The 18,272-nt window shown below is 47.6% G+C and overlaps 1 protein-coding gene across 9 annotated transcripts in view; it reads left to right on the forward strand.

The window, feature by feature from the left end:
- LOC135911319 (CREB-regulated transcription coactivator 1-like) overlaps positions 1-18,272 on the forward strand; it is a 149,118-nt gene that overhangs the window by 34,061 nt on the left and 96,785 nt on the right. For 5 of the 9 annotated variants that reach the window (XM_065443545.1, XM_065443541.1, XM_065443543.1 and 2 more), the window contains 3 exons: positions 10,647-10,913; positions 12,098-12,174; positions 14,972-15,066. In XM_065443545.1, coding sequence (XP_065299617.1) covers positions 10,647-10,913; positions 12,098-12,174; positions 14,972-15,066 — 439 coding nt within the window. The remainder of the gene's footprint in view (positions 1-10,646; positions 10,914-12,097; positions 12,175-14,971; positions 15,067-18,272) is intronic. The other 4 variants (XM_065443544.1, XM_065443538.1, XM_065443542.1 and 1 more) reach the window with 3 other exon arrangements.

The raw sequence follows: 18,272 nt of genomic DNA on the forward strand, positions 1-18,272 counted from the left end.
GTATGGACACTTGTATCTGACATTGACAGGATACTACTACACTTTTGCTGTCATTACCCGATGGACAGATATATAATTGTGGTATTGTGTTTGGTTAGGATAGTCATACCAGTTATGCTTTGGGCTACGTTTCAGGCACTACTTTGTTTACGTCATTTACATATTCTGGTGGTGAAGGCTTATTTCTAGTCACTCTTGTTGTATATGATGGGTGCGCTTCATGTGACACATTGCAACTTGTCACATTTTATGCTCCGAGCTTTGTGAATACAGTAAAAGTGCTTATTTGTTGTCAATTTTGTTACCACTTAAGTAACTGTTACACGTTAAACAAGCATCATCATCATCATCATCATCATCATCATCCTATTCATGTCCACTGCAGGATGAAGGCCACTCCCTACGATCTCCAGTTAGCAAAGCAACTCACACCCTAATTGCTAATTGCTAAAAAAGCTACTTTCCTTGTTCCTGCACTGTACATGGTGTACGTGGTGTACACCACGTGGTGTACTTTTCCTTTCAATGATTCGGAATCATTGATGAATCCTGGTTGTCACAGTGAGTTGTATTGATATGGTCAGTAGCAATAGCATAGGTCGGTATACTCACTCACGAGCACAATCACTCATTCTCTCTTTACATTCATTTCACACACTTAGTTAGTGATGAAGGGTGCGAGTTGTTGGAGTATGAATGGGAGTGAGTGCTGATGAAATTGAGTGGATGTGAGATATGAATGCAAGTGACTGGTGGCTAGTGTGCGTGGACTTGAGTATGTATGTGAGTTAGTCCCGGTGCGTGGGAGTGGACGTGAGTATGAGAGTGGCTGGATGCGGGTTAGTGTGAATGGAATTACCGAATGCAAGTGGATGTTGGTCCGAAAATATTCGTGAGTGAATACGAGTCAATATTTGCTTATGCAGCCGGCCTATGGGCAATAGCATCCTTTTGCACATCAAACAAGTACTGACCTAAAATTTTATTTTTCATGTCTTTTGCTTTGTTAGATGCCTGCTGAATTCATAATAATGGCATGATGCATCAGTTTCTTGAGTATACAATTAGTCAATAATTATGTCATCTTTTATCATGAAGAGCTTAAGATGCACACCAAGTTGAGTGCAGCTGCGTAACAAAGCAGGCCTTCTGTTTGTATCTGGAAATTGGCTGTGATGGTCGCATGGCATCACAAACTGCTGACGCTGATAAACACTGGGCAAACATAGCAATCCTCATCTTGGAGTGTTAACCCTGGAGCTGCCAACACGGACTAACGGCTTTCTCTTCACTAGGGTTAATAACCATCAGTTAGCCCGCTGCAGTTATTGAACGCCACACCATGAAAGTGTTGTCAAAAGCTGGACGTGCTCCACCAAATCAACCCTTCTGTCAATTTTACAGCAAAGCTGTTAGGCTGAGTTCCGCAACAGTTTTTGTGTGGCAACAGTGAAACCTGCTGTCTGTTAATGCCGCCGTGTGGTGGCTTGGCTGGTAGAAACACGAATCAAACAATAGTCAGCAACGCAGCATGCATCAGAACCCTGGTATTGCTTTGAAACGTAATTATTAATGGTCATAAAATAAAAGTTACCCTGCATATACCTCACTCAAATAAACAACTTCTTCCTATGGCTTATCTTATCCAGTAACCTGCAATTTTCGTTTCTCGCATCATGTTTCGCCGGCTTCATGTTGGAGGTGAGCTAGGAGGTGCATAAATTGATAAACATTTTGTGGCTGTCGCATTTGGGCTTCTTGGCTAAGATCAATATTAGTACCTATTGTTATGAGTATGTTCGTGTCGTACTGTTTCCTTCCTTTTTTAGATGGTTTTGTAGGAGAAATGTAGGTCTCTGTACAATGTTCAGATATAGTGAAGTGTTTGCAGTCTTTGCGAAGCATTTACAGAGACCCTTGAGGCTGCTGATGGGTGTGAGAATTCTTATACAGCTTCGCTGTCTTTGATGTATCAGTTGCTCTGATTGGCATACATCTGTAAAGGATATTTTTACTCTGCTTCCCCTACATTTGACAATGGTTAAGCCTGGTCCTCTGCTTTAGCCTTTATAAAAGCGTGAGGCACCCTTCTTACCTTGTCTTCACTGTTATCCCTTCAAGTACTTATCACGCTCGGCTTTTGGTGATAGGTTCAGTGTGACCTGTTACCACTGCACATATCAGTGGTTTGTGATGCCATGCTACAACCATTACCTCCAATTTATGGGATGCAGCCACCACTGCAACCACTGATGATTCCTACCAGGAGGCCCGATTTAAGCGCGAAGCCATGCTAGACTTGGTGTAAGATTTGAAATGGCCGCATTAAGATATGATGGAACTAATACTTTGTTGTCCTCTTCATGCGTTGAGGCTAGATGCCGTGTATGGTCGTATGGAGTGTATGGCCTTGCATCAAAGACAGGCAAAAAAAATTGAGGCAGAAATTTGTGTCAGTACTCCTTTGAAGTTTGTTTTGCAAGGAAGTTGATTTTCCAAATTCACCAGTTTGCCTTAAGTCACATATACGAGACACAATCATTCTGTTTATTGAAATTTACCGTGTTGCCTTTTTTTTTTTATTCTGTTGGCCTTGGTGTAAAGATAGCGATGTTGGTATGATTTTTATCATTGTTTGTGTTAGCAGAAGGGTTAACATGTTGATGTTCAGCACTAGAACTTGTTTGGTGCACTTCATGCCTGTTTCTGCTGCGTCTGTATAATTTTCTGGACCACCTGATTGCCTGTGTGGAACTTTGGCACTGAGGTAATGTGTTTGTTTGTAAATGTCCCAATTCCTCTCTTGCCTCTGTTTCTGTCTCTTTATTGCTATGTTTATTTGCAGCAATTGAAGTAATTTGTAACTGCTTGTAGTGGTACATTTGCACATATCATGGGAATAATACTTCAGAGCTTCTTCGCTGGAGTGCTCAACAATGCTGTAGATGGTGTAGTGGCAAGAAGCCTCCTTCGTTTCTCAGGCCTGTTATGAAACAATTTCTATGAAGAATTTTGTAGGAAAGATTTCTAGAGTTGTCATGCTGTCTTGTCATCATCTACTCTTGTATTTTTCATCTTGGGTGCCTTCTAAGTAGCTTTATTGAACAAATTGAACCCTTTTATATTGGCGCATGCATTTGTGGGAAGCATCCATGACAATATGCCAAAGTACCTAAGGAATAGTGTCCTTTTTTTAGGGATTGGTGTTGGCATTTGTCTATTGTTTTTACGATGAACTCTTGCAACCTACGTATGAAGCATTGTTAAAGCCTTATGACTAATAAAAGCTTTGAGAGAGCAGGCATATATTCATGTGGACTTAACCATAAACAGCAAGCAGCAGTTCTCATTGTGGTGAGGATGAGAACTGTGATCCTTTGCTTTTGTTACTGCTCTGCTGATTGCTGGTGCTAAGAGTTGTTGCTTTGCCCTTCATAGGTTATGGTAGCGTAAACTATGCAAAAGAACTACTGCAAGCACAGTTTTCATATACTCATGTCTCAGTACATAGGCCTTTTCTATAAAAGGTCTTTTGAAAGCGCAAGCTACTGCTATTTATTGCTGGTGCTCTGAATCAACCCATACACCAGGATGGCTGTGCAAGATAGGCTGAATGTGCTAGCACCTCTGCCACTTCCTCTGGACAGCTGCTCGGACCCTGGAACATGCTTAACGGCAAAGAATGGCTATATGTGTGCTGCTGTTGATGGATCTGAGATGCAAGCTCTTTTTCTCTCTATCATAAAAAATTTAAAGTTGGAAAGCAAGAAGTTGAAAATGGGGCTTGGCAAGCTTTCTAAAGCTACCATGTATAAAAAATTAAGCCTAGCAGTAGTGCGTTAACATTTGGCTTGTGACACCATGATTTGCTACTTTCTGGAGTACACTGGTTCAAAAACAACCTTGAAATGAAGCAGATCATGGTTTGACAGTGCATGTTGTGTTGTTCACATGCTACTGCTTCAGAAGTATAATGATATGAAGATTTGAAGGTGCAATTTTTCTGTGTAATATATATTTTACACTTACTTGCAAACCAAGTCAAGTTCCTGGCTATGTTAATGAACTTTAGTGTATATCCCTACAGTGTTATTCTAGCTGCTGTTCTGTATGGCTTCCGTCTTTAATAGTTACTGGTAATGTAGTACAGAGTACCTGCAATATCTTAAATTAACCATTGCACATAGACTGACCACTCAGTCTAAAATCATAACATATTCTGCTGAGCCTGATGATAGTGATTGCAATATCACATTGCAGGACAGGAGCATGAACCCCGTTATGTGGGCAAACTTTACTATCGTGGTGAGTGCAGGACAAAAACATATCCACGCAGTGCGATTTAGAGAGCAGTGAGACACATATTGAAAGGCATCTCTTGTCTTTTAACAAATCTACAGCCTGTTGCTGACAGTTGCTTTCACACACAATTCATTCAATGGAAATAATGTTGAGTGTACGGCTTCTCTAAGTGCAAGTTATTCAATTGAAATAGTTTGAGTGGCTCATGATTAGCCATGACTTTTCCATCAATTTAAAGAGAAATAAATTATTTGTGCGCGTGTTTCTTTAAAAGGGTGCCATACACGTACGCTACTTTGCACTGTTGTATATATTGACACGTGTATTTATATTTATCGGGCGACCAGGTTTCGCCGCCTAACAAATCTTATCGCACAGCGCGGGACGCGCTTGCATGTATCCGAAGTTTCTGGAAAGTTATCGATGCTTCTATCCGCAGTCTGTTGTCGCCGAACCTTGTGTTATCTGATTTATTCGCCTGACGCGAATGATGTAGAACTTTATGGAAGGCACGCGGGTCCCAACGATTAGTCTGGAACATTCGACGATTGTGTATAAAAGCCGACGCGCTTGAACCGTTGATCAGATTTTCAACGATCGCCGACCGTGTTCGCCGCTATCGTTGTGCTATAAGTGTAGCCTGTTTTGTGGGCACAGGTTCGCCCAATAAAAGTTAGTTTTGTCTATCACAGTATTGCTACTGTGTTCTTAACGTCACCACCACGTGACATCTGGTGGAGGTGCTTTAGGTCCATGTACCGGACGCCCCCGACAAGCCGTGATCCAAGCCCGGAACGCAAAGACAACACCAACGCAGTGCCAGACCATCGAGCAAGCCGCCGTCTTCAACAACTGCCCCCGGAGCACGGACTTTTGCCTGAGACGACCAGAAAGATCGCCACCAAGTCCACCCCAATGGCAGCCCCGGCATCGCCCATCGTGCTACAGCAGCCCAGGGAGCCTCCGACGTTCCGTGGTTCAACTTTCGAGGACCCGGAAGGCTGGCTTGAGACGTACGAGAGAGTCGCTACGTTTAACAACTGGAACACCGACGACAAACTGCGATGTGTCTTCTTCGCATTGGAAGACGCGGCCAGGACGTGGTTCGAGAACCGAGAAGCCACCCTAACGACCTGGGAACTTTTCCGAAGCGGCTTCCTGCAGACATTTGCAAGCGTCGTAAGCCGAGAACGAGCCCAAGCGCTATTGGAAACCCGGGTGCAGCTACCGAATGAGACGACCGCGATCTACACGGAAGAAATGAGCCGTCTCTTCCGCCACACCGACCCTGAAATGCCCGAGGAGAAGAAAGTCCGCCTGCTGATGCATGGTGTGAAGGAGGAACTTTTTGCTGGAATGGTACGAAGCCCACCGAAGACCGTCGACGAGTTTCTTCGCGAGGCCACCAGCATTGAGAAGACACTCAAGATGCGAAACCGGCAATTTGACCGCCGCACGACCTCAACAAACTACGCCGGAGTTCAGTCACTCGCCGCCGCCGACCTACGCGAGACTATCCGAGCTGTCGTGCGGGAGGAGCTACAAAAGCTGTTCCCATCATCACAGCCTCAAGTGGCTTCGATTGCCGACGCCGTGCGTGAGGAACTCCAACAACAACTTGGAGTAGCCCCTGAATCGCCGCAGCGTGAGCCGTAAGCGATGACCTACGCCGCCGTCGCACGCCGTCAAGGACCCTCTCCGCGACCGCGCCAGGGCCCTGTCACGCCGCAGTTTCGTCGTCCGCCGCCGCCGCCGCCAGCACGACCACCCGTCGCCCAGCGCACCTACGCGAGGAAGACGGACATCTGGCGTGCTCCTGACCACCGCCCGCTCTGCTACCACTGCGGAGAAGCGGGTCACGTCTACCGACGATGTCTGTACCGGGAGATGGGACTGCGAGGTTTCGCCGTCAACGCGCCGCGTCCACAGCTTGGCGAGCGCCCACGTGACATCGCCGATTACCTCGCCGCTACTCAGTGGAGCCCTCGACGGCCGTCCCGTTCGCCGTCACCAGGACGCTACCTGTCGCCGCAGCGCCGACCATACACCGGCCCAGCCCGGGGCCGCTCTACGAGCCCATATCCGGAAAACTAAAAGCAGCAACCGATGGAGGTGCGGTTGCTGTTCGTCGAACTGACGAAGATCCTCCGCCGCCGACGAAGACGTCGAAGAAACTACCTCGACGACATAACGACACGCCACCGTCCCGACGAAGTCTGGAAGTAAAGAATACGACGACGAAAAACAACGTGACGACGCGACGTTCCAGCTTCAGTTTAACACGACGCAGCCGTGATCCGACGCCAAGACCTAACTGCAACGCCAGACAAAGGACCACCGACCTCGACGTGCTTCTCGACGGCCATGCAGTTACCGCCTTAGTGGACACAGGGGCTGATTACTCCGTCATGAGTGGACACATCGCCGCCCAGTTGAAGAAAGTTAAGACTACGTGGGAAGGCCCTCAAATTCGAACCGCTGGAGGACACCTCATTACGCCGACTGGAATCTGCACGGCAAGAATTACCGTTCATGACCGGACTTACCCTGCCACCTTCGTTATCCTCCAACAGTGTTCACGAGACGTCATTCTCGGCATGGACTTCCTGAACCAACACGGCGCAATCATCGACCTGAAGTCGAAGTCAATAACGCTGTCGGAAGATCAAGCGATACCGCCGGAGAGCCCTCGTAGTCACCACGCCTTGAGGGTGCTCGAAGATCAAGTGAGCATCCCGCCTCGCTCCAGCATTGTCATTTCGGTCGGCCCCGAAACACCCGTTGACGTAGAAGGCGTCATCGAAGGCGACCAACGTCTACTGCTCGACCGTGAAATTTGCGTCGCAAGAGGGATCGCTCGACTGCACGGAGGAAACACGAAGGTGTTGCTGACAAACTTCAGCCAGGAGTTCAAGCACATCAACAAGGGCACGACGATCGCATACATCGAGGAATTTCAGGAAGCCAGCGATGCGTTTGTCCTCTCGGATTCTGTTGCATCTACCCCGACGACCGTAGTTCCCGAGCCAGACTTCGACATAAATCCAAGTCTCCTCGTGATTAAGAAGCAACAGCTCAGAAGTCTGCTTCGACGATACAAAGACTGCTTTTCGACGTCATCGAGGATTCGACAAACCCCAGTCGCAAAGCATCGCATAATAACCGAAGAGTGCGCTCGACCACTCCGCCAGAGCCCTTACCGAGTTTCGACGCGAGAACGTGAAGCTATAAGACACCAAGTCGACGAAATGCTGCGCGACATCATCCAGCCGTCGAAAAGCCCGTGGGCGTCTCCAGTTGTTTTAGTGAAGAAAAAGGACGGAACCCTACGTTTCTGCGTCGATTATCGTCGATTGAACAAAATCACGAAGAAAGACGTATACCCCCTCCCACGGATAGACGACGCATTGGATCGGCTCTGCAATGCTAAATACTTCTCATCGATGGACCTCAAGTCTGGCTACTGGCAAATAGAAGTCGACGAAAGGGATCGCGAAAAGACCGCCTTCATCACGCCAGACGGCCTCTACGAGTTCAAGGATATGCCATTCGGACTGTGTTCGGCGCCTGCAACGTTCCAGCGCGTCATGGACACAGTATTAGCAGGACTGAAGTGGCAGACCTGTCTCGTTTACTTGGATGACGTCGTCGTCTTCGCCGGAAATTTCGACGATCACCTCAAGCGGCTTGCGACAGTACTAGAAGCCATCAAGTCGTCAGGGCTTACTCTGAAGCCGGAAAAATGCCGCTTCGCTTACGACGAGCTTCTGTTCCTAGGCCACGTAATCAGCAAATCTGGTGTCCGTCCAGACCCGCAAAAGACAGCTGCAATCGCACAGTTCCCGCAACCCATCAACAAGAAGGCAGTGCGTAGGTTACTTGGCATGTGTGCCTACTATAGGCGCTTTGTCAAGGACTTTTCACGCATCGCGGAGCCGCTAACACATCTAACGAAATGTGATGTCGAGTTCAAGTGGGAAACACCGCAGGCCGACGCATTTGAAGAACTCAAACGACGCATGCAGTCGCCGCCGGTACTTGCGCACTTCGACGAGTACGCCGATACAGATATCCATACTGACGCCAGTAGCCTAGGCCTTGGTGCCGTTCTAGTCCAGAGGAGAAGCGGAGTCGAACAGGTGATAGCTTACGCTAGCCGGTCGCTGTCAAAATTGGAAGGCAACTATTCTACGACCGAAAAGGAATGCCTCGCCATCGTTTGGGCTACAGCTAAATTTCGCCCTTATCTTTATGGCAGGCCATTCAAAGTCGTCAGTGACCATCACGCGTTGTGTTGGCTAGCGAATATAAAGGATCCTTCAGGACGACTCGCGTGGTGGAGCCTCAGACTACAAGAATACGACATCACTGTCACCTACAAGTCCGGACGAAAACACTCCGATGCCGATTGCCTATCACGCGCCCCCATTGACCCGCCGCCGCAAGACGACGAGAATGACGACGCCTTCCTCGGAATGATAAGCGCGGAAGACTTCGCTGCACAGCAACGGGCAGACGCGGAGCTAAAAGGCCTCGTCGAATATTTGGAAGGGCACACCGACGCTGTCCCCAGGGCATTTAAGCGCGGATTGTCTTCCTTCACGCTTCAAAACAATCTACTCGTGAAGAAGAACTTCTCCCCAGTCCGCGCCAACTACCTTCGTGTTGTCCCGTCAGGACTTCGTCCAGAAGTATTGCACGCCCTACATGACGATCCGACCGCTGGACACCTAGGATTTTCCCGGACACTATCAAGGATACAAGAAAAGTATTATTGGCCGCACCTGACTGCCGACGTCGCCCGTTATGTCAGAACATGCCGAGACTGTCAGCGACGCAAGACACCGCCGACAAGGCCAGCCGGATTACTACAGCCAATCGAGCCTCCTTGCCGACCATTCCAGCAGATCGGGATGGACTTGTTGGGACCCTTTCCGACGTCAACAACCGGAAATAAGTGGATCATCGTGGCGACGGACTACCTCACCCGCTTCGCTGAAACTAAAGCACTGCCGAAAGGTAGCGCAGCCGAAGTGGCGAAATTCTTTGTCGAAAACATCCTGCTGCGACATGGTGCCCCAGAAGTCCTCATCACCGACAGAGGAACGGCCTTTACAGCGGAGCTCACCCAAGCCATTCTGAACTACAGTCAGACAAGGCACAGGAGGACAACGGCCTACCACCCGCAGACGAATGGTCTTACGGAACGGCTGAATAAGACCCTCGCCGACATGCTAGCGATGTACGTGGACGTCGAACACAAGACGTGGGATGCCGTCCTGCCGTACGTAACATTCGCTTACAACACGACGGTGCAAGAAACAACACAGATCATGCCGTTTAAGCTGGTTTACGGCAGGAATCCGACGACGACGCTCGACGCCATGCTGCCTCACGTCACTGACGAGGAAAATCTCGACGTCGCTAGCTATCTCCAGCGCGCCGAAGAAGCCCGACAGCTCGCCCGCCTGCGGATCAAGAACCAGCAGAGGACCGACAGCCGACACTACAACCTCCGACGACGCTTTGTCGAGTACCAGCCCGGTGACCGTGTTTGGGTTTGGACCCCTATACGCCGACGAGGACTGAGCGAGAAGCTTTTGCGTCGCTATTATGGACCGTACAAGATCATCCGACGTATTGGTGCACTGGACTACGAGGTCGTGCCAGACGGCATTTCGCTGTCACAGCGGCGCCGCTGTGACACACCTGAAATTGTCCACGTTGTGCGGCTCAAGCCGTACCACCAGCATTGACGAACTTTGGGACTTCGCGTAACTGACCTATGGACTTTATTTCTTTTCGTCGTTTTGTTACTTATGTTTAATAAGTGTCCCTTTGTGTTTCGCTCTCTTTGTAGCATCGGGATGATGCTTTTTAAGAGGGGGGTATTGACACGTGTATTTATATTTATCAGGCGACCAGGTTTCGCCGCCTAACAAATCTTATCGCACAGCGCGGGACGCGCTTGCATGTATCCGAAGTTTCTGGAAAGTTATCGATGCTTCTATCCGCAGTCTGTTGTCGCCGAACCTTGTGTTATCTGATTTATTCGCCTGACGCGAATGATGTAGAACTTTATGGAAGGCACGCGGGTCCCAACGATTAGTCTGGAACATTCGACGATTGTGTATAAAAGCCGACGCGCTTGAACCGCTGATCAGATTTTCGACGATCGCCGACCGTGTTCGCCGCTATTGTTGTGCTATAAGTGTAGCCTGTTTTGTGGGCACAGGTTCGCCCAATAAAAGTTAGGTTTGTCTATCACAGTATTGCTGCTGTGTTCTTAACGTCACCACCACGTGACAATATCTTCGCTTTGGTTTTGGTATGGTGTTGTGCAGGGGGCATACTCAAAGCACCAGCTCAGCATCTCACCTTCCCTGGGTGCCTACCGGGGTGGCTCATTGCCGAATGTGAACCAGATGAGTGGAGGGCCGGCCCACAGCATCGACCTGCAGGGGGCGCTCAGTCACCTCGAGGACATGCGCCAAGGCCGTGAGGCGGCTGCAGTGCTTCCTGACCGACCACATGTGCGTGAACGGGGCCGTCATGCCACTGCTCCTCACAAAGGCCGACAAATGGCCTTTGACAAGCGTGTATCCTTCTGGGTATATGCACTGTCTGGCTGATTTTGGTGCACTGAAAGGAACCCGCACTAATTCAAAACTTCTTTGGGTTTAAATCTAAAAAAATATTGACAAGTTTGAGTGATGCAATACTGAGTAAACTATAATTCATGCTAAACTATTGTTTTATGTATGAATAAATGCGCATAGCGAGCATTTATTTTGCTTTCTTTAACACTGCACCAAGTGTTGTCAGTTGCATATTATAAAGAAATTGGCAGTTTCGCCTGAAGGCGAAGCATCGGATGTGATAGCAAAGTTTATCGTTGTGCCTAGGGTGTCTCGAACACTGGTGGGATGAGGAGCGTGCCAGTGGCATTGCAGGTGTTGCACCTCAATGGTGCACAAGATTAGACCCAAGGAAAGTCATTTCTGTTGATATGAGTCCAAAAAAAGGGAATTACAGAAATTTATCTTGATGTTCAGCAATGTGTAGTATGCACACAGCTGTTCGGGAGGAATGCTAATGTGTGCATGCTGAACACTCGTGCCAGCAGTGGAAGCCCAAAGGCTCCAGCACAGCCAATTGAGCAGAGTGGAATTGTGTGTCCACTTGGCTTTATTGCTTTTGGAGATGCACTTCGTGTCTCTGGAGGCCTTCTAACGATCCATGTGCATGGTGCATATACGCCGCCGATAGCAGGACAGTGTGACAACGCCAGTGGTAATGGCGCAAGTGTGCCTTGAGCATCCGTATAATTGCTATTGCAATAATATGAGTTTTGTTTGAAATCTGCAGATACAATATGCATGTATGCCTGCCTAGTCAACATATATGTGTGTAGTTAAACATTACAAAAAAGGTTTATTGTTCAGTAATCATAATGTATCGCATGAGATTTCACTATAACGTTGTTGATCCGAGTCATATTTTGATTAGGAAGTTTTTTAAAATTGTCATTATTCAGCCAGTGCTGTCCACAAAGCCACATTTTGGTGTTGCTTTAGCTGGGAAGACCGGAACGTTTGAGCTAAGAGCATGTCTTGAACAGACTGGCTTCAAATTGTGCTGAACACTTAGTGAGTCAAGCAAACTTTTTTTGTGTGCGATTTGTTTAAATCAGCCTTATTCAAAGTTATATAAGTTGGTGTTAATTGCAAGTCCACTGTATGAGCATTTATGTCTTGTTGTTGATGGAAGTTAAGTGCCATTATGTCCTTGACAGTTTGGTGCTCAGGCCGACGTGTCTCCATACAGCTCGTCTCTCTACCTTTCCCCGCCACCTGACACCAGTTGGAGAAGGTGAGCCCCTTTAGCAAATAGAGCCATAGAGGTAATATTAGTGTTATTCATTCAGTTGGGGCAAACAAAATGCGGCATCTACTGTTATGAACCCAGTGGGTGTATAACTGCACTTTGGCAACCTTTTCAGTGACAGTCATGTACAGTGAAATAATGTTGATGCAATGTTCATTGCCTTGATTATAAAGAAAATAGAATGACAGCACATCTGTAGTAGGGAAAGGCTTCTAAGAGCAGGTGCGCAGTGAATACAGTTTAGACCTAACGTCCTGTAAGTTTTTGTTAGTTTTTATTCTTTTTGATACACCTACATTGTTAGAACAATAAGTGTACATATGTATGCATGCCATGTCTGGAGTTGATCATTATACATGCTCTGTCCTAATGGCCAAGGACGTTGTCATTGTAAGTTAAAGCAAATTGTGTTATATGCACAGTTCATGGACTGTTCTGCTGGTGTTCAAAGTTTGTCAGCCCTGCCATGTGTAGTGAATTTCATCACAAATGCATGACTGCAAAATTTTTGCGAAGCTTATGATAGCAACTCAATACTGTAACAACATGTGGAACTACTTCATACTTGTCAGTTTAATGTCATATATATGTACAGAAAACGGTGTTAGGTCTAACAGCCCTTATCCTTCTTTTTCTGATGCATTGATACAGCAGGTAGCTTTCTTCTATGTTTCTGTATTCTAAATTAGTTTTCAGCTGTTTGAGCTTTAACTGATAGTGTGACACTCTTTGACAAGACAATATATTGAAATCAAGCTGCAGTTTGCATGCAGTAGGCATGCTGAGCAGAGGTTGATGTAATGCTAAATTATTCTTCCCATTTTTCATCGTTCTTATTTTTTCTTATTTTTCATCTGTGTTGGTACAGCTGAGCAGCAGTACGCTTTAGTGCACTGTTATTATTTCCGCAGCTCCTATGTACTGCTCTTTATATGGTAGTTTTTTCTTCTATGTTGTAAGGCAGACTGCTCTCTCTCTCTCTCTCTCTCTCTCTCTCTCTCTCTCTCTCTATATATATATATATATATATATATATATATATATATATATAAACAAAAACGGTTTAGTGTTAGAAGGCTTAACATTTTGCTAAACATGCAAGGTTATAATTGCCGTGAGCTTATATGTTGGCACAGTTTTTATTTCAAAGTAGGCGGGCTTTAAAAAAAGCAGTCATTTTGTGCATTCAAATGGTGTTTTTTTAACCTCGTTGGCTAAGCTGCCATAGTGCTGCTAAGAAAAAAAAAGTTTAAGGCAGATATGCAAACACTTTTCATGGGTGTGATGACCCTGTTTTTCGATGCATACTTTCTCCTGGAGCTACATCACTCGTGTTGATCTGTCTTGCAGTAATTGAGACTTGTCAGCATGACATATGATCTTGCCTTTCAAGTGCATCAAAGTTCAAGAAGACTGCCGACATTAAACAGCTACTTGTGCAGCATGGCTTTGAGCATATGCAGTAACATTTATGCAGAGCTTCCTCTGGAAAGAATATGTTTGAATTGCTGAATAGACCTCTCCTGGGCCACATCGCAAAGTGCTTCCGATGTAACATAATGACAGCGGCCCATATGCAGTCGCCCTGGTTGGCCACACACAGCCACTGCTGGTTTTAGGTGTGTGCAGTTGCGCAGTGTTAGGTGTGACTGTGTGCCACTTCGATGTGTGTGTGGGTGTGTTTTCGTGAACCTCAACAATCATCTTGTAAACCAGATTTATGGTAGTGTGTGCCGCGGAACATTGGCATGTGGTAAACTGTGGGATGAAAAACTGACGGCGCTGGCTTTTTTACTTGTGGAAGTGGACCATATTGTCTGGGGTGGACCAAGTGATGAAGAAGAGTGACATCAGCTTTTAACAACTGTACTTCCTTTCATTCCTAGTAATCTGGAAGGGGGCCACATGGGTGCGCACATTGTGCGCCTACTACGTGGTAAAAAATATTTGCAAAATAGCTGGAACCTTTAGGCTGATGCTAGCTTATGTCACCTTTGGCAGCTTGAGAAATGGTCAAGAGAAGCCCACTTTTCGACATGGGCAACCATTTTTACATACTACATGCTATTTCACAAATTTAAACATGCAATACAAAACATAATATTTTCTGATCACTGTGTGTTTAACGAATGTTAATAAAGTTTCTTTGTTTAATATCAATAGTAATGTTATTAATGTTCTATTCTGAATGTATAATTTTTGTTAATAACAGAATGTTCTTATTTTTCCTGTGCTGTATTTATTCAGTTACTTGCTATTTGGCAAACGGTTTATACTTTTCATTGTGTTTAAAATTTTGCTGTAAATAGTTTTGAAGTTTTGAGTCATATTAGTTGTACTTTGTTATCAGTTGACTGCTACTTCTGCTGCTCCAGCGAGGTAAAGGCCTTAGTCAGGAGGATTACGCCCTCCTTTTGCCTTACCTTGCGGGCAAACCTTGTATTTATGTTGCCCAAATAAAGAAACTTTGTTTGTTTTTGTTTGTTAAATAACTAACTCCATGTGCAACTTGCTGCACCAAAGTTAACTGAGATCTTCACAGCATCATACTGTAGTTCCAGAATGTGTTCATTCACCTAGCTTAAGGGCTGAGATGTTGCTCGTCTGTGTCATTTGCTTTGTGTTCGGTTAAAAAGTGCTGTTTCTTTAGTTATCCTAACTGAAAATGCATGTATGCAAGCTGTTAGTGTGTGTGGGAACAAAGAAAGGTGGGGTGCCATGAGGAGGCTGTGTTGAAAGTGTGTCCAGCACCTGACTTTCTTTCACGGTTTACTGTTTGCAGGACCAACTCGGATTCAGCACTGCACCAGAGCGCACAGACTCCTCAGGAAAATTTTCCCGGAGTTGGGCCTGCTTGTGGGCAGCGCAGAGGTACCGGTACGCACCGGGGGCTTCCCTTTCTCTCTTGCTCTGCCCTGTCTCGCTTGTCTCTTCTCTTTCTCTTGCCTTGCTTTTCTCTCTCTCTTTCTTCACTGTGCCTGGCTGGTGACTCAAGAATCTGGGGCTCCATGTCAAGAAGGGTTTTGGTGTTGCCGCCTGCTTGATCCCCTACCTGTCGACCACGTCACCACTTGCATGAGCAGAGAGGACGGCCATTGGTGATGCGAACAGGGTGCTAATTGCTTGCGTGCATGCAAGCAAGATCTGTGCTGGCTTGGCATAGGAGGACTTTCTTTCTGGGCATTTTGCAATTTTTATAATTTTGTTTATGATTTTACTTCATTACGAGTGTGTTTGTTTACATCAGTGCTGCCAGGTAGCTTTTTGTCTCACCAGCTGTGATTGCCTGCTAACTTTGGCAGGCATTCAAACACGGTAGCAGTCTGCAACCGTGCACCTGGGTAGCAATTGTCGTGTGCCACCTGCTGTCCAGTCATAGCTAATGCTAATTACACTTCTTTTTTTATTGGTTTTGCTGTAACACGTTAAAGAACAGAAAGGTTCACACAAGATATGCAGACATAAGACATTTCTTCAATTAATAACCTTCTCTGTGTAAAAAACCTCCTTGTAAATGAGGAAAGGACATAGTGCATTTATTTCTTTACAAATTTGAGTGGAACAGATGTGGGACTCAAGGTTTTCTGGGAGCTCTGTCAACATTGCTGGCACCATGCTAACTGAAAAGAGCTTACAAAGGAGTTTACTGGTGCGACTAAAAAGGGCACTGGTAGATGATAAGATTACTGGTGGCCTTTGTATGTTAAGCATTTGAACACCACTGTACAGGGATTTATTTTCTGTTGAAGCATAATTTTATTGAAAATGAAAACAGTTCTGGAGTTTCTTTTTTAACATCTGTGCCCCATTGCTGGAACTGAAAGTCGAGTAGCTGTCAACATTTGAGAAAAGTTCAGCTTTGGTATCCTTTGCTGCTGCATATGTACATCTTTTTGGCTTTGTATGTCCACTGTAAAGCTTGTACTGGCTGCTTCATGGGCAGTTTGTATCCTTGTGGGAGGCGGTGTGAAGAGGTGGCGTCAAGAGGTAGCCACCATAGCCAAGATTTACAGTGGAACCCCGGTTGTACATCCCCCGGTTTTGCGACGACCCAGGTTTTACGACGGATTAGCGCAGTCCCGGCGAAGTCCCCATAGAAGCAATGCATTAAAAACACCCGTTATTCGAAGAAATATTACGCCTGACCCGCATTATACGACGACTTTCGCGAAGCATGGGACGGAACGGTGGACAAAGGGAAAGTGCTGCGGGTCTCTTTCCTCACTCCATCTCTCCACATGCGGAGCGCTTGACACCACTCAACCGGTTCACTCTGGCGCAGCTTTCTTCCCTGCCTCGTCTCATCGTTTGTTTTTCTCTCCCTCACCAGCAGCCGTCCGCGACGCTTGCTGTGCTGAAATAGCACCTTTTCTTCTCCACAATCACTTTCGAGAGGCGGTGTCACCTCTCGTCGCGTTGGGGAAGCATTTCTCTCCTTCCAGTTTCCCAGCAGCAGATCGCCGACAAGGTAGCGTGGAGAGGCCTAGGTTTATCGCACATGTTCTTCGTTGTAATCCTAGCGATCAGCATTACGCGGAGGTTTTGAGTTGTGGGGTCTGTAGGGGATTCTCACATCGTACTCTTGGGACAAAGGAACGACAACACAGTAGTGCAAACAATCACAAGGGCATTTATTGCACCTTTCATAGATCACTGCCTGCTAGCCGAGTTGCTATCCACAAAACATGCCGATGGGCGCGCGACAAATCTAGAAGTCCGACTCACCGCGACCGGAAGCGAGCGAATATGTTCGCCCCATGCTGGATCCCAACGCCTGGTCGTTCGCGTGTTCGGTCACGCCAACGGTGGTGCGTTCGAAGGCGGCCACGCGAGGCAGTCTCGCAGAAGCATGGGTCGGCGCACACGCGGGAGTCGTCCCCCGCCGTGCGCCGACCCGCCGGGAAAGAGGGTCGCTGCACATGCGGCACGGCACGTCCGTCCCGCTGGCTGTCTCGAATCCAAGAGAGAGCGCCTTGTCTTTCCTGCACCCAAGTAACCCCGCAGCAGCGCAACACTAGCGCCATCTCTCGCACTGCGCCTGTACCACTTTGACCGCCACATGCGCGGCGAAGCCGCATTACAGGAGACGCGCTATGCGGGAAAAACATCAGGGGAGGCGCGAGGGTCGCGCATCCCCACATCCCCCCAACCTTAAATCACTTCTTATTCCGGCGAAACATGTGACACGGTCTAACATTAACCCATGCTTCGCGAACAGGGTGGTACACGCAACAGTGGTCGCGCTGAGGAAATGTCCACACGCTGTCCATAGCATGCGAGCCGACATTGTCCTTGGGTACACCGCAGGCGTCCGCCGGTCACAGCAGCGGCTTTGCAGCCTCGACGGCACAATCCCAGGCCAGGGCTCCGGAGACGACGACGCAGTAGTCGGTACGAGCAAGCGTCGCTCGCGCCGACGCACCCTGTTGGGAAGAGCCGCCGTAGCTGTCGGTGGCCGCCGGCTATTTTGTCCGCCGCCGAGGGTTGTGAGCTGGATACAGGAGGCCGCCGAAGTCGCCGCGTCGAACTGGCCACAGCATCACCATCGCTCGGGGTGGCTCGATCGTAGTCCGCGGCAGCAGCGCAGACGATGTGCAGGTGACGGCAAACCAGGGGTGACTCCAATCACACTGCGTAAACTCAACACACTCGGCAAACACTGAAGTAGTGCAAGGGAGAGGAATTATGCATGCGCATCGCCCACGTGGTACGATGTTCAACTCGGCTAGCAAAAGATCGGGCAGCTACTCAGATGCTAAGTTCACGTGAACGAAGCTCGCTTCCTTGAGTTGAACGAGTAATTTCAATTCGTGCGAGGCTAACTAGAATGAGGTAAGCAAAGTGCAACACCTCAACGCCACGGTCCACCAGGTTGTGTCCCTCCACGTGCGACAGGCTGCTTCGTAAAGCCTTAGGCCTAGAGCGTCGCTACCCTGACAACAACCGGCATCCAAAAACAACACCCAAAATGAGCGCAAAACAGGCAGCCGCGAGGAGACGTCAGCTCTGTGAGGTGGTCCTACTCCGCTCGGTGCACACAGCATCCGAGTTGACGGCGGCCACCGTCCCAGACGGTGTCGGAG

The sequence above is a fragment of the Dermacentor albipictus genome, chromosome 1 (genome assembly GCF_038994185.2).
Source record: "Dermacentor albipictus isolate Rhodes 1998 colony chromosome 1, USDA_Dalb.pri_finalv2, whole genome shotgun sequence".
In the NCBI taxonomy this organism is placed as follows: domain Eukaryota; kingdom Metazoa; phylum Arthropoda; class Arachnida; order Ixodida; family Ixodidae; genus Dermacentor; species Dermacentor albipictus.